General features: G+C 54.7%; 1 protein-coding gene and 1 long non-coding RNA gene across 5 annotated transcripts in view; one reads left to right on the top strand and one right to left on the bottom strand.

The window, feature by feature from the left end:
* Positions 1–16204, bottom strand: part of ANXA6 (annexin A6) — a 47401-nt gene that overhangs the window by 13743 nt on the left and 17454 nt on the right. For all 3 annotated transcript variants that reach the window (XM_053665876.1, XM_053665877.1, XM_037156901.2), the window contains exons 6-17: positions 15269–15359; positions 13739–13818; positions 11968–12024; positions 11067–11160; positions 10547–10642; positions 9964–10022; positions 8549–8671; positions 7444–7502; positions 6109–6187; positions 4222–4303; positions 3006–3100; positions 2259–2372 (exon numbers count right to left, since the gene is read on the bottom strand). In XM_053665876.1, coding sequence (XP_053521851.1) covers positions 2259–2372; positions 3006–3100; positions 4222–4303; positions 6109–6187; positions 7444–7502; positions 8549–8671; positions 9964–10022; positions 10547–10642; positions 11067–11160; positions 11968–12024; positions 13739–13818; positions 15269–15359 — 1029 coding nt within the window. The remainder of the gene's footprint in view (positions 1–2258; positions 2373–3005; positions 3101–4221; positions 4304–6108; positions 6188–7443; positions 7503–8548; positions 8672–9963; positions 10023–10546; positions 10643–11066; positions 11161–11967; positions 12025–13738; positions 13819–15268; positions 15360–16204) is intronic.
* LOC119057950 (uncharacterized) lies at positions 521–11845 on the top strand. Of its 2 annotated transcripts, none has more exons than XR_008391753.1 (4): positions 521–859; positions 1619–2013; positions 8143–8682; positions 9252–11845. It is a non-coding gene; the product is annotated as an uncharacterized LOC119057950 (long non-coding RNA). The 2 variants fall into 2 exon arrangements; XR_008391752.1 differs by having other exon boundaries at positions 1619–2034.

The following is a 16204-nucleotide window of genomic DNA, read 5'->3' as shown; positions in this document are numbered from 1 at the left end:
GGGCTGAGTGATCGGCACAGTCAGGTATCTGTGAAACACCCACCACGTGCCCCTCGTGGTTCGTGCCGCCGGGGCCACGACCGAAGGATCCGCAGTCACGTTCTCCGCCCTGGGAGGTTCCGCCCAGGGCCAGCGGGTCCCACGGCTCTCTGCCCGAAAGCAGATTGAGGCTGAGCGAGATCTTTAATAGCCTCTTCATTAACAGCTGGCATGTGGTGAGGACAGCCTGATCCTCAGAGTGTCCTGACACCCAGGGTCTAGTCCCATCCTTCTCCTGCTTCTGTTTTTAAGCCATTTACTTTTTTTGTCTAGGAATTTCGAAAGGACAATAATCTCAACTAGCTTTGTCCAGGGCATGTCTGTTCTCAGAACCCTTCAGAGGCCAAAGTCCTAGCGATTTCGAGGCAGGATATTGAAAGTTAACAAAATGTCCTTCTTAGGCAAGAGGAATGTGGGAAACGGAGACAAAATAGTTGAATGAGGCTGAGCCACGAACAGCCTGTTAATAAATCACCAGATCTCACCTTCCCTAACCAAGGACACTTAGGAGGCGGTTTGCACCTCTGCTCGCCGACCAGAGAGTGAGCAGCTCCGATCACCCTGGTCGGGCAGATGGACCACAGAGACGGTGGTGCTGCCCAAACCCCAGACGAAGTCGGGGGAGCAAATAGCCAGAAAGCCCAATTGGAACTGAGCGAATCCAAGGTAAAAGTAAAGCACCGAAACTGACTAGAGAGTGGTCCCTTCCACGCGCATCTTGACGTGTCAGCGGGTTAAAGGACCCACCTGGAAAGCTAGTGAACATCTGTCGAGGCCCTCCCCTGAGACCTCCTCTAAAACTCCCACCTTTGGAAAACAGGTAAGAACCCTCAAGACAAAGAACCCAGTGCGCTCACGCTCTCTCTCTCTCACATGCCTGCGAACTCCCTTTCCTCAAGTGGGTATTTTTGCTTTGTTTCTCCTAAACGCCAAGGGTCCCGATGAGACTTGCAGCCAGGGAATCAGCAGACCGTGGCAGCTCATCCCAGGCTAAGCCCCTGAACCTGTCTAAGTGCATAACTTTCCCGGGTAACCGCCTTTCCTGAGTCCACGCAGCCCGGTCTCTGCTCACTCCTGTTGCTGTGCTCTTGCCTCTTCTAGCCTAAGCCCCTCCTTTGTTTCACGGTCCCCAGCTTTAATAAATGTACTCTCGAAATCTACGGACTCGTGCAGTGAACCCTTTCCCAGAAGAAGCCAAGAACCCACACGTTCCAGATTAGGCTCGGGGCAGACTGGCCCTGGTCCCTTTCTGGTGACAATCTCACAGAGTTGTCAAGTCAGGTGCCAGAGCCAGGCACACCTGATCCAAATCCCACAGGCTGCTTCATAGTGCTGCGACTTTGACCAAGCCACTTAATCCCCGAGCCTCAGTTTTCTCATCTATACAATGGGGATGAAACAAAAGCCGTGCCTTGTGGGTTGATGAGACAAGTCACTGAGCTGAAACACGCAGCCCAAGCTGGGTCACTGTCTCTCTGACCAATGGAGAGGAGCTCCTGGTCCAGTGGGAGCCTTGGGAAGTGAAGCAGCCCCAGGAGCAGCTGGGTCAGGACATAACACCCTTTCTTGCTACTTGAAGGGCCAGGTCTTCAGAGTGCTCTTCATGCCTGTGACCATGCTTGACCCTCCCCCACATCTGGAGGGCCGGAATGACCGTTCCTGCAGGACTGGAGTGTAAGTGGCCCAATGGCACACGGTGGTACACGGCAGGGCTGGACTACGTAGAGACTCCCGCTGCTGCTCCGTCCGGATCCGCCCTCCTTCCTCTCGCCGTTCCATGAGAGCCCTCTGACCCCTTGGGTTACTGGGCTTGTGACCCCACCTGGATCAGACTCAGTAAAAGCCAAGACTTTGGCAGAAGTCTTAGGAGGAAGGAACTCTTTCTACTGGAGGTGCAAGCTGCTAGGACATACACAAGCCATTCTGCCACCACAGGGAGAAAGGCTGCTGAGAGTGAGGGGCCGTGGAAGAGAGGTGAGCCCGGGTAGGGGAGAGGTGAGTGTCCATATACCATTGTTTTCGACCCTGGAATCAGCCGTGTCTAAAACCAGACTGAGTCCTGTACTTTTCAGTTATAGGAGCAGACATTCCCTTCTGTGTTTTAAGCCAGTCTGAATGGGGTGTAGGAGGGGCTCCACCAGGGGAGTCACAACCAACCCATCTAGGCACTGAGGAGCACCTGCAGACTGGACCCCATGCGTTTGGTGCCCACACTGTACCTCCATGGCCTTCTTTAACTGCTTGGCGTCGTAATGGTCTGGGGGCATCATGAGCCCCAGAATCAGCCTTGCCAGGTCTCCAGAGAGCTCAGACTTTAGGTCAGCCATCAAGTCCTGCAAAGGGCAGAGCCAAAGTCACACCAACATCAACACTTGCCCACGTGATCCAGGTCAGGGAGGATGTATGGACTGAGGAAATAGGGGCTCCATGTGGATGCAAGGAATTGTCAGAGCCTCTGTCTGCCTTTGCTGCTGTTGGGTTTACCAAACAGCCAAAGAGGAAGCCAAAGAGGGTGGGAAAGAGGAAGACCCGCTCTCCTCACAGGTAGCAGACAAAGAAGGAAAGAGCTGTGCCATTTCAACCTTGGGGGAAACTTGCCAGCCAAAATTAGGTACCTCAAAGGCACAATGGTGACAGATACTCAGCCTCGGGAACTTGAAGCCTCTCTGTGCAGGGGAACTGGGGGACACCCAAAGCACTGAGTGAAAACAACCCATGTCCTGGATCTTGCCCCGAGCCAAGTTATTCCTGCAAGGGCTGCTGATCACAGAGAACTGGGGGAGTGGGGAGAACGTGTCTGCAGGCAGCCCACACCTAACGGTGAGATGCTCTCGGAGCACGTGACTACATGGGGTCCCATGCCCACGGAGACCCCGCTGCCCCGCTGTGCAGAGCTGGCTGTGACAGGCCAAGCTCCCTTAGGGGAGTGTGGATGCAGGGCCCGGTGGCCAGGCTGGGTCGCTTACCCGGCCGAAGTGAGACTTGAAGGTCTGCCGAATCTGCTGCCGCTGGGCGTTGCTACGGTGTGTGACAATGTCGATGATAGTCTCCTCATCAGTTCCTGTCACAAAAGCCACATGGCTCAGAGGCAGGCCTGTGGCTCAACTTTCCCCCATGCTCCCCGAGATGGGCCCTGTGGATCTTTGTCAGAGGAGAAGCCTGGCTAAGCAGCCCTGTGCTCCCAGGCTCCGCAGGGAGCCCTGCCTCCGGCCCCAGCCACCGATGTCCCCTGGACTCCGCCCAGCACTGCCTTCTGTCCTGCCGCTACAGCAGCGAGCACTGGGTTGAGAGTCAGGGCCTGTGAGTTCACATCCTGGCTCTGGCGATGGTGGAGGACATCCCGCCCCTTCCTGGGACTCAATTTCCACACCTGTACATGACTGAAGTCCAGTTGGGAACCCTATGTCCTTTCTTTTCAGTTCCCTGAAAGGTGGACCCCGAGTCCCTCTGACTGTAGCAAGTTGACTCTGAAAGGCATCAGGGTACCCCTTCCCGCCTCTCGGAGTATTGCCATCGACCTCAGAGCTGGCACAGGACTCTACCTTTCAAAAGCATTTTTATGCCTGTCATCCTAGAGTCTGAGATATGCTCAGCAAAAGCTATGATTCCCAAGAGACATATGAAAATGAGTCCCAGAGCGGAGAGGACTTAACCCAAGGTCCCAGGGAGGTGCTGTTGGACAGAAGGGGCCATGGAAGCCCAGCCCTAGATGCTCTGTCCCCAACTACCTTTCCATCCCCCACAGCACAGTTCTCCCCCTAGATTAATGGAGGCCTGGATTAATGGAGGTGGCCACCAGGGGGCGCTTCTATCTGAGAATTGGGACATGGGAAAACAAGGGTCCACTTCCCTTTTTTAACTAACATGACAAAATTGAGACTCAAGGACTGAAGGATTTGCCCAAAGTCACACAGTAAGTCAGTGGCAAAGCCAGGGCAAGAACCCAGGCTTTTTGACTCAATACTTTCATCTGCACTAGGATATTTCTCCTGAGGGGGCTACGACAACTTGGTCTCTGGGAAGGGACTGCGCCCAGTTCCTCACAAACCCCCCCACCCCCCGCACTCAGGGAGCCAGGAGCCTCCCCAGGAGGGTGGAGACCCAGGGGCCCTAGTGTGAGCCCTCCGCCCACCCCACTGTGAAACCCCGGAGGCCACCCCGCCTCTTCCACGTCTCCCTTACCCAGTCCCTTCATGGCTTTCCTTAGCGCTTTGGCATCTGCGTCGGGGTCGAAGTTGTTGGCTGCACGCACAGTTCCATTCAGCTGCAAGAAGCAGAAATAGACTCAGCAGGTGTCTGGAGGCCCCCAGGGGGGCCGGGCCAGGAGAGAAGCATGCGAGGGAGAGGGGACTGTCCCCGGGAGCCCCAAACCAAGCAGCTTGGGGGGAAAGAGGCAGAGGTGAAGGCATAGCAGACAGACCCTTGCCCTACAGCTGAGAGAGGGAAAGAGACAGACCTAGGGCCAGTGCTGGGCAAGGGAAAGGCGGCCAAGCTCCTGCCCCAGGGCCAGTTCTGTCCTAGCTTCACTGGGGCCTCCCCAGTCCCTCAGAATCTCGTCCTGTCCCCGAGGCCCTCCTGCCTTTTAAAGAGCCACTCCCCCTGAGAAGGCAACAGTACTGCTCTGAAATACCAGAACAGAGTTTCCCAAGTTTTAGTCTCTCCCGAACGGTCTGCACTGTTTTCCATATTTGTAAACAGCCTATGCTGCTTCTTAAGATCGTTACTTAATTCAATCTTTTTCCTGTTTTACTTAAATGCACTCATTTTGAAATATATTTTTAAAGGTTTATTTTTATTCTCATTTGAGAGAGAGGGTGAGAAACACTGATGTGAGAAAAGAAACACAGACCGGCTGCCTCCTCGAGTCCACAACCCGGGATGTGCCCCGATCGGGAATGGAACCAGTGACCTTCAAGTTACGGGACACTGCTCCACCCAACTGAGCCATGCTGGCCAGGGTAGCTTTGAAATACATTTAAATACTCCTCAGGGGCAAGACTTTTTCTCCATTTTGTTCTCTGACATATGCTTTAACCGTGCCTCTCAAAATATGCTTGTTAAATTAATGAATGAATGAAGTAATTTTATAACAGTATCATGAAAAGGACCATTGGTATCATGTTCCACAAATAGACAAGAATAACCTGTAAAAGTATATATAGTACAAAAAAGCCCCACGTTGTCAAATACATATCACATTTAAACAAGATGCTGGTCTTGACTAAAGCAAAAACTCCAAACTTGAGACCGGCCATCTCGGCTCTCCGTGGAAAAGGAAAATCGGTGCCTCACCGGGACCCTCCCTCCAACGTGGTCAGAAAGACCGAGGAGACTGAGAAGGGGCGGCTTGGTCACCACGTGAGGCTCAGGGTTACTCGGCGCCACGGAGGCCCCACCCCGAACTAAATTCATTTCTCACACAAGGTCACACGTCATGATGGCTCTTGCCTTACAATTTGGGAAACACTGTCCTGGGACATCAGACGTCAAAAGCCCTTCATAGGCACCGAGACCACCACGTCTTAACACCTCATTTTAAAGGTGGAGGCGAGAGGGAGGCTCAGGACCTGCCTAGTATCCAAGGTTCCAAGTATTTTTGGTGGACCAAGCGCTTCCAATCCCCGAAATGGTTTCTCCAAGCACTTCTGTGAAAACGCTCACTCTGTTCTTTGTGGGGTCTGGGTCTGAGGGCGGCCAGGACAACCCTGAGTCCTGCAGTGCACTCCTGGGTGCCCATCTGCTCTCAGCTTTCGGGCCTCCCCAGCCCGAGGGTTGGACCCAGGATGGGAGAGGCACCTCCGCAGAACCAGCCAGGTTAGTAGTGAACGGGCCAGAACACTTCCCAGCGTGTTAGAAGTCAATGCAGGAAGTAGAAGCCCACGCCAGAGAGCCCACCCCCAATTCATCACTCCAAGGAGAAAAGGAAGCTTCAGCTGTGAAAACCAAAGATTCGGGCTGGCCACCAGGGGGCAGCTGGGTGCTAAGGAGAACAGCAGGAAGGTGCAGCTGCGAGCAGAAGAGTGGAAGCTTGTGGTCAAGAGGTCAAGCAGGAGGTGGGGAGGGTCTGACCTCTATTCGGGCCACTGCACTAAGCTCCCACATCTGATAGGCCACCTGCGCTGCCTCCGGGAAGAACTGGCCAGCAGCACTGGAATGGAGGGGGTTGGGGAGAGGACAGGAGGGAACGTCACCCGTAGGCAACACTCTGCATGTGCGACACATGGCACACACATACACACGGGCACACACGCAAACACACACACACTTTAAGTAAATCCATCTACCTTCTCTCCAGCCTATGCCTCATCCGTTCACCGGACCCCTCACTCCATTTCGGAGGACCTGCTACCCTCTCGAGAGCCCCTGCAATGCTGAATCTGCCCAACAGCCTTCCTGGCCCTGGGTCCCAAGCAGGACAGCATTTCTTCAACACTTCAACCTCCCCTTTCTTCCTTGTAATGTCAGTGATTCCTGCTCAAGTCTCTCAGACAAGTCCGTGACCGGCTTGTAGCCACATCATCTCTGTGTTCCTCTGCAGAGCAGCTGGGCACACCAAGTGTCAGCCGAACCGAGCCAGCTGTGGCACTTGCCAAAGCGTAACAGGTCTTATGGCCCTCGCTTACCTGGATCCTCAGGAGGGAAATCTCAGTACCTACGGTTCCCCTCCCAGCACACCAGTCTGCTCAAGTCCTGCTCCCACTGCCCCGAGGAGAGGTTCAGAAGCCAGGAGGAGGCCCCCAGCCCCGCGCCCCTCCTGGTCCCCTCTTTGTTCCCGGCACTCTACAAAAGCACGACCTCAGTTACACAAACGAACCAGGCTGTGCCCTCTTATGCCCGGGCCTCTCCTCCATCCCAGGCACTCCCCCGGGCCCTATCTCCACTGCCATCCTCGTGGGCCTCCTCCTGGGGTCTCAACCTCATGTCTCCGGGAGCCTCATCATCTCCAGGAGTCTGGGTGATGCACCTGCAAGTGCCGTCAGAGGCTCATGTCCCTTCTGCATCACAGGACTGCCTCGTATCTACGCCCTGGTCTGTGTGCCTTCCTGGGTCACCAGGTGCTTCCCACAGAGGTACTTAATACAGACATGCTGAATAATGAGTACCGAGAGCAGGCGCCTGTGCTTTTGCCATTGAATGGATAATGAAACTGAGAAGCAGCTATGAAGTAGCAGGTCCTGGCCCACACCCCTAGACTGACTTTCTAAGTTCACAGGAGCAGACATCTCCAAGTGCGAGAGGTCACGCTCAAGTCCCCACACGCAGACACTCAGACATTCACCTGTGTGGGGCTCCTGGCTGGGAGGAACCCCCAAGCTCACCCCATCCATCCCTTAGGGTGAAGCCAGGACGGGCCTGGCCTGCCACCTCCAGAGGCCACTCCCCCCGGGCCCAAGAGCCACTTACTCGTCATCTCCCCCACACAGCTTCAGTAGAGCCTTCTTGTATTCCCCAGACGTGTCATTCTGGGGAGAAGGGGAGAGAGAAAGGTTACCTTCCCCGCAACCCTGGGCTCCTCACAGACACAGAGGGAAGGTTCCGTGGACTAAACCTTTCTTCAGAGCAGCCCTCGCTCTCTTCCTCTCCAGAGGCGACTGAGACCGCCAAAGAGGGGCGTGCTGGGAAGCATTTAACAACTGGGGCTCTGGGGCCAAAAAGCCCTGATCGGTAGCATTTGCCAATTTCTGTGGTATAAATACTTCCGACAGACAGTTCCAAGCTACCAGTAAGATTTCACGGGCTGTGAAATGAGGAAGAGATGAACGCCCCTTGCTCTGCTCGCTGAGCCGGAGTGAGCTGACTGGCCGGCCGCCAGGGAACCCCCGGCCCGCGTGGACACAAGGTTCCAGGAGCAGAAGCACTGGGAAGGGTGAAAAAGAAGCACTCTGATAGACGTGGCCTGTTCTGTATCCCTCTTGGAACCTCATAATGGGTTTCACGTATTAAAAGCTGTGGGAAGTTCTAGAGATAAAGAAATGGGCTTATCTTTGCTGCTTCTAGTTTTTCCCAAACACTGTCCCGTGGCACCTATAAAATTCCTCTTTAGAGACACATTCTAGAGAACAGCTGGCACTCACAAAACTTTCTCCCACTCACCCCCAAAAGGGACGAAAAAACCAACTCTACATCAGTCTCTCGATCAAGTCTCGAGCTGGACACGCCAGAGTCACCAATGGGCCAGGGCCAAGGAGTCCCAAAGGAACTCTGGTCTGTGTCCTTCAGTGTCGCCCCTTCCTCCAGGAGACTGAACTGTCACCGCCCTGGGGCTGGAGCCCTCAGCCTGGGTGCAGCCTGCGGGCCCTTCAGCACCCAGCCCGGCTTCCTCCACAGAGGTGCCTCACCCACCTCACCTCACCCCACCCAGGCACCGCCAGACACTTGCTTCTCTGCCGAACGGCCTTCAATTCCCTGAATGCGCCCCAAGGCAGGGGCTACCTAGGCCAGCTGGTCCCCAGCCGGGGTTTCAGCAGAACGCCCTCGGGCCCTCCGTGCCCCTGCCCGCTCTGCTCACCTTGATCATGCTGTACAGGGACTTCTCATACTTGGTGCGGAAGATCTCCCGGATGTCAAGCATGTCCAGCTCGCTACGGGAGACCATGATGCGGATCAGGGTGTTGTCCCGAGTCCCCAGGCCCTGGAAGACAGGTGGGTGTGGGGGGACGGGGAGTTGAGAGGAGGAGGCTGGGGTGCCGAGGGCCCCCGACCTAGTTGAAAATATAACTTTCCTAGTAAAATGTTATAGTCAAGGACAAAGGCAGCAGAACACAGCCGTTCCCTCCCTGTGTGTCCCCCCCGTGTATACCTGCGAGCTCCGCCTTACGCCATTCCCATCCTTGCTTTCCCTTATCTCACCTAGCTTTGGAACTCTAAGCCAGCCATTGTTTTGGCTTGCACATTTTTTAATTTTTGATTTTAGACAGAGGAAAGGAGGAGGGGGGAGAGACAGAGAAGGACAGAAACATCGATTTGCTGTTCCACCTAGCCACGTATTCATTGGCTGGTTCCCATATGTGCCTTGCCCAGGAAATGAACTCTCAACCTTGGGGCCTGGGCGCAATGCTCCAACCCACTGAGCTACCCAGCCAGGGCTAGCTGTGCACGGTTTGGATCTTTAAAAAAAAAACTGATTCGAGAGGGAAAGGGTGGGGAGGGGAGAGAGAGAAAGAGAGGTTTACTATTCCACTTACTTATGCATTCATTATTGCTTCTTGTAGGTGCCCTGACCAGAGATTGAACCTAAAACTTTGGTGTTTCAGGACAACGTTCTAACCAGCTGAGCTACCTGGCCAGGGCCCGTTTTGGACTTCGTCACTATGCCACTGTGTATTTGTCTTCCCTGCTACTCCTGATGGACACCAACTTGTTTCTAGTCTTCCAGACACGGACAATGCTGACTGCTGACGGGTGGCCCTCCTGCTTTTACCTCCACCTGTGGCCCCTGGCGACAAACGCCTGTTGCTCACTTACCCTGTGTGCTATGGGAATGTCATCGGTTTCTGTGAGTCCCGTGTGTGAAGTTTGGGAAGTGGCGTTGTCGGTGCGCCCAGAGTGAAACCACTGGGTCACGAGTGAGCACCATGACCCCCAGCAGACAATGCCAAAGAGCTTTTCCCTTACCTACGTCCTCCCCATATCAATGTTCCGATTAATTAATATTTGCATAAAGTGTGACTTCCAACCCTCAGGCGGCACGGACGGGGCGCTGGCTGTCACAGGGCAGGTGTTCGGTGGGAGGTGTGTGACCACGCGGCGTCCCAGGCTCTGGAGCTCACGGGGACAAAGGGCCCTCACCCTGACCCATGGCCGGTCCTTGAAGGATCCCTTTGGCCAGTGGCCCATAAGGACATGCCCAAGAGTCCCAACAGCCCTGGCGGGCAGGCAGAGACCCCCTTGCCCAATCTCATTCACACCAAACCCATCACGCACCTTCATGGCCTTGAAGAGCCTTTCCGCGAAATACTCTGGGGTGCTCCGGATACACTTCACTGAGGAGAAGAAGAGCTGGTTACCTGGCTGCCTCAGAAGGAGGATGGGGTGACCCGACCCCTCCTTCTCCGTGTTTCTGCCTTCGGGGGCCACAAGTTCAAACCCAGGAAGAACTCTGGCTCCTGACAGCCTGCCGCCTTTTATCCCAAACACAGGGGATAAGGAAATCTGGAAACGGGCCTGTTATCTGGGCCCTTTTTAAAGATCAAACCCTCAGCACGGGGCCTGGCACACGACACAGTGCCCGCGCCACAGAACCTGCCCTCCCGGTCACTATTTCCTGACCTCGCCCCCCACCCCACACGCCGGAGGAGGGGGCAGGGGAAACTCAGTGCCGAGGCGCAGCTCCCCGCTTCCCCCACCTCGGCCCTGCTGCGCTGGCCGCACCTCTCGAGTTCACTGCTCACCGGCTTCTAGCTTTTCCTTCTCCACACCACAGAATCCCCCTTTTCCGTTCTGGCCCCTCGTTCCTGGGCCAGGACCCCAGAGCCCTCGGAGCCCAGAACGCAGCGGCAGGACGTACCCACGGCCAGCATCAGCTTCTCGAAGTCCCCGGACAGCTCCCCCCTGATGCTCGCTTCGATGGGCTTCCCCGTGGTCTTCAGATACTCATCGAACACTGGGTGAGACAGAGTCGGGGACATTGGGGACGCCCCCGCGCCACCGAGGACAACCAGGGACATCAGAGGGGGGGGACGCAGCGCCCCGAATGGGAGTGCCAGCAGGAAGGGAGGGCTGGTACTTTGGGAGGGGGCTGGGAGGTCACGTATGTCACCAGCCACTGCGCCATCACGCTGCGTGTGCTGTGACGGGCTGTGCACACCTCATGCTCCAGTAGGAAGAAAGACTGGTGTTTAGATGATGGAACCCAGCACACTGTTAATGACTTTGGTGAAGGGCCACACAAACCACGGTCTAATAAAATCAGGACTAGTTTTGGGTTGCTGCAGAGATAGCTGTCGTGCTCCACTAGTAGAAAAGGAAAAGAGAATGGACTTCTTGGCACAACCCAAGGGGCAGCTGTAGTGTTTTCTGGTGCTTACCCAAACGAAGATGCTGCTTGCTGCGATTTCCCAAAATGTAAATGAACTGGGCTTCATCTGTTCCCCATTTCAGTTCCCCAGCCTCGTACAGGTCCTGAAGGGGAAGAGTGGGTGCTAACTGAAAGAGGAAACCTCAGGGGATAGGAATCTCTGGCCAAGCCCCTCAGAATTGATGTTAAATCCCTGAGCATGCCATGCCAGTAACTGGTGGCCTCAGGACCTTTGCACATACCTTCTGCCCTGTCTTCCTGGAAAAACTACTCAACCTTCAAGTCCTATTTGTTCTCAAACACTTCCAGATGCCCCCTGACAAAGCTGTGTCCCTCCCTCCCTCTCTCTTCTAGCCTCCTGTAGCTGTTTGTTTACAGCTCTGATCCACTGTACAATACAATGATTTCTTTCTATGCCCATCTCTCCACTCTGACGTGGACTTCTCCAGGACAGGGACTATGTCTGAGCATTCTCAACGTCTGCCCCCGCAGCGTAACTGGAACACAGTGGGGCTCCAAACAGCCGGACGGTATGCTGTGTCCAGGGAGAAGGTGTTTCTGTGATTAACACAAGCCTGTCTCTCCTAGTGCTGTCTGATTTTGTTCATTAGTGATTCTCCAATGCTTGGCAGAGTGCCTGGCAGAGAGTAGGTATTCAACAAATACTAACAAACTGAATAAGTGAAAAACTGATGAAAGCTCCAAAATACACCTTACCAACTTTACGTAAGTTGTATACCTTGGAAAGACAACATAAACCTTTTCTCTAGTAAAGCACCACATAGATGATGGCTGTGAGTCAGTTATTTCTGGCGTTCAATGCAAATTACTTCCCCTCCAGCCCTTGTCTGGCCCCAACCCCCGTCAGGGCCCCCTGGCTGTGCCTTGGGGTCTCCCTGAGGCTTGTTTACCTGCACGTCCTGTTGTACCAAGTCCTCACTCACTACATCGTCCTCTTCCCGGGTGCCCTGGGCAGAGAGACAAGGGACACATGGTTCCAATACCAGAGCCAGGGGAAGGCCTGGGGCCAGGTGGGGAGACAGGGAACACTGGGAAATCCGTGGTGGCCCACGAGGATCCGGGAGCAGTGACTTACAGCAGTCACTGCATTAAGACCGCAACATCTATTTAGTCTGGAATTGCAGGCCCTTCCACCAGAGGGACTTCCTGCTTCCTTGGAGCTGGGACCAAATGGTAGAGTCCTTCCAGGTCCCCCCATCCCAGAGGCAGCCACAGCCTTGCACCGAGAACAGCTCTGAGGACAAGGCCCCTACCACTACTTCTGGCACGGCCCACGATGCCCCCAACAATGTCACAAAGGTCTGCCCCTGTGTTTTCTAGTAGCGGCTCCCATACCTTAACCCCAAGAGTTCATCAGTCAGGATCTGAGACCTGGGCCCTCCCATCTGACTGAGCCCAGGAGCTGAGAAGGCACCAAACCCCACTGGTATTTGTTGCTCCCCCCAGGCCCTTTCCCCAGGTGACAGAGGAGGACACTTGCAAGGGACAGGGGGCCAGTCCTACTGGGCTCAGTGGTTATGTGGGCCAAGGTCAAGCCTATATTTGCTTCCTTTTTCCCCGAGGATTGTGCATTTCGGAATCTCAAACCCTGGTTCTCTTTGGGATGGAGCCAAAGCAGACAGAGCCGCAGGCTTACAATTGGTGCCAAGTCACTGGCCCGCTGGCATCAGACATTGCCAAAGCAACACCCTGGACTCTAAGGTACAGGCTGGAGCTCTCCTTTCCAGAACATGCCCTTTGAAAATGGGGGCAAAGTCATGACTTCCCATCCCCGAAGTTTCTGGTAATGCCCCAGCTGTTCAATATAGGCAGTGGATCATCATGGTAATGGCAGGAAGAGAACTGGAATAAAGCGGGGAGGGGGAAGAAGTGGCGGAAACAAAGAGGTGGCTTGATTTGTGCTCATGTATAAAGCTTCGCCCTCGGAGCTGGCTTGAGACTTCTCAATGCCTGTGCCCACAGGGCCGGCGGTCCCAGAGACGGCCACGAGACTCCACAGGCACACGTGAAGTGGCGGGCGCAACCTGCTCTCTGGCGCACCCAGCCATGCAAAGGCAGGCCTGCTGTCGCTGGACTTGCAATTATTCAAAAAGAATCCAGGAATTTGGTTTTCTAACAAAATCTCCCTGTTCGCAACTAACTAAAACTATTTTATTTTTTTAATCTATCACATGGGAAAACAAAGGGAAAAATCCCAACTCGGCAGGCTGAGTTCAGCTGAGGACCCCGGCTTGCAGCCTCTCTGTGGCCTATCTCATGCGCTGCTTTGGGGGGAGGGAGGAGCGGCAGTGCAGGCCGCCCCGGGAATGCCACAGCCCTGGATGGAGAGGACAGGGGTGCGTGGGGAGAGGCTACTCCTGGGCACAAGGGGGACGGCTGTGTGCAAAGGGGAATGTGGGGTCACCTGTCTATGTAAACCGGGGTAACAGAGCAGACACCTGGACACTCAAATTCTACACCAGGTGAGCCAGAGGGAAACCACCTCAAGTTCAAGGATAAAATGGGCAGAGCGGGAGGGATGGCCACAGTCTATGAGGACTTACACCCAAGGAGCCACCAAGAAGCCCCTCACAGGCCACTGCGCCTGTGGGGTAGGGAGATGCCCACAGCACTCTGCCTGCACTCGGTGGAGAGCTCTGGGGAGGCCCCAGGTGGACTAACCTGGAGCAGGACCACGAGCATCTTCTGGAAGTGGCCAGATGTGTCACCAATGACGTCAGCCTCCAGGTCTCGCTCGTAGGCTGCAAGGTCGGAACACAAGCTCTAGTCCCGTGCCCAGGAGACCCCGGGGATCCAGGAGAAAGGCCCTGCTGCCCCCAAAGGGTCAGATATTGGTTACAAACCCCATCTCCAGGACTGCCACGGCACCACCAGGGTGCGTTTTCAGAGTCCCTGCACTGATCCACAATGGGATATGATGGAATCTGTCCGTTTCTGTTCCCGCCGGTGCCGCCCTCCTCTGGGCACCACCATCGCTCACTGGATGGCAGCTACAGCCTCCCGACTGTCCTCTCTGCGCCTGCTCTCACTCTCTCTCCAATCCACAGCTACGGGGGTGACCCCCTTAAAGCCTACATCTGATTGCGGACTCCCCTGCATCCCACTGGACTTAGAATGAAACACACTCTCTTTCTCTTGGCCGACAGGGCCTGCATCCAGCCCTCCATGGCTCCAGCCTCCGCCTGGCTAGCAGGCTCATTTCTGCCCCTGGGCCTTTGGACTTGCCGGTTACTCTGCTTGCCAGGATCTCCTCCCCACCCTCTATAGTCCTGGCTCCTTCACATTTCCTCCCGAGACAGGCTTTCCCTGACCACCCACCTGAAGCAGGTCCTCTCTGGTCAAAGTTGATTATTATCTCGTGTGTCTCCTTCATGACAACCACATGTCGTCATTGTATTTACCTGTGTGCTGTCAGTACCCCACATTCTCTCACTAGTCTACAAGCCCTAGGAGCAGGGACTGCTTGGGTTTGGCCCATCACCACAGCCTGAGAACCCAGCACACTGCCCAGCACAGCACAGCACAGGCACTGGGTTGGCCAACACGTCCATTACTTTTTTTTATAAAATGAAAGACACGTGCTTCATTTTCACCAATAACTCGTTGACGTGGATATTCTGAGTATGTCGGCTACCCCCCACTACTGGATCGTAGTGGGCAGAGGCCAGGGTGCTGCTGAACCTCTGCCCGTGCAGAGAGCAGCCCCACCACAGAGAGTTATTGGGCCGAATGTCAGGAGCACCAGGAAACTACTCTGACACGTTCGATCAGTCACAGCGCCTTCTCCACACACGGCATATCTTTTTGGAATTTTAGCTGCGTTTTCACCCTTCTTGAAATACTGAAGCATAATACACCAAATGTTGCATATTTTCTTCCATCTTCAATACTAAAGCAGCTGCACAAAAATTCACCAATTAAGCTTTTTTAATGCACGCTGACATGACCGCCGTCACAATACAATCTAACAAAACTGTTTTGAATGACGTTAAAGACAAGCACTACTAGGGCCACCGCACAGAAAAAACATAATGGACCTTTTGGCCAACCCAACGGTTATTGGACGGACAGGTAAACAGATGAAAGGGAAGGAGGAAAGAAGGTGGCCGAACAGGTTCTTAGGTCTCCATCGTGGCGATCACCCCCATTTCCTATCTAAACGTCCCCCGAGGCCTCTCCCACCCATCTCACCATCTTTGTACGCTGCCACCAGTTGGTGGATCTGCTCATTGGTCCGGGACGCCAGGATCTCAATGAGGCACTTCTCGTCGGTGCCAATGCCCTGGGAGAAGAGAAGCAACACATGAGTCGGGTAAGGGCTGGGATGGGAGGCGACTGGCCGCAGGCTGGAGTCCTGGAATGGCCAGAGGGATGAAACCCCCAGCATTGAGGGTACTCCCACGGCAGCGCAAAAGCACCGTTTGGGAATGCTGCCCTGAGAATCAAGACATCCCACCTAGTCCCACCTCTACCCGTAGCTTGCTTTGTGGCCTCTCATTAAGAAACTGTCTTTCTGGGTCTCAGTTTTCTCATCTGTAAAATGGAGATGCTACAAGTTGTTCTACAGCCTCACGGGGAGATGGAGAAGGCAACAATCTCTCACACTGCTAAGTTGATTAGTTTACGAAATGAATTCATGTCTAATAGCTCATCTGAGGCAACGATCATAGGACTTTGTCAATTCTAAAGTGTAGGTACACCAAAGGGCTTTTGCTCTCTCCCTGCTTCCCTGGGGGACCCACCTTAGGCAGACTGCGCTGCTCTGCACACCCGAGCAACCTCCACAGCTCTCCTGCCACGTTCTCTCTGGCCAGAATGACTTTCCCACTCTGATCAACCAAATCCTCTCCAGCCTTTCCGTCCCAGCTTGACCCCCTCATCTTAAGCCACCCTGCGCCCAGGGCCTGCCCTCCTAACCACCTTGAGTACACAGCTGGCCTCTGGATGTTGGAAATAATGTTTCCATGTCCGTACACGCTGCTCCCTCAGGACTGGAAGCTGCTGGTGCGGTGGTCTGGGCGAAGAGCCCCCCTTTATGGGGTCTGCCTCACACTGACAGCTGTCCCACAACTGGCCCCCTGAAGGGGGCTGTGGTACCCTCTGGGATAGAGTCTGGGCAAGCCACCT

This window comes from Artibeus jamaicensis, unplaced genomic scaffold, assembly GCF_021234435.1.
Source record: "Artibeus jamaicensis isolate MK-2021 breed Jamaican fruit bat unplaced genomic scaffold, CSHL_Jam_final contig_432, whole genome shotgun sequence".
Classification (NCBI taxonomy): Eukaryota; Metazoa; Chordata; class Mammalia; order Chiroptera; family Phyllostomidae; genus Artibeus; species Artibeus jamaicensis.
This window is presented reverse-complemented; position numbering and strand designations above follow the sequence as displayed.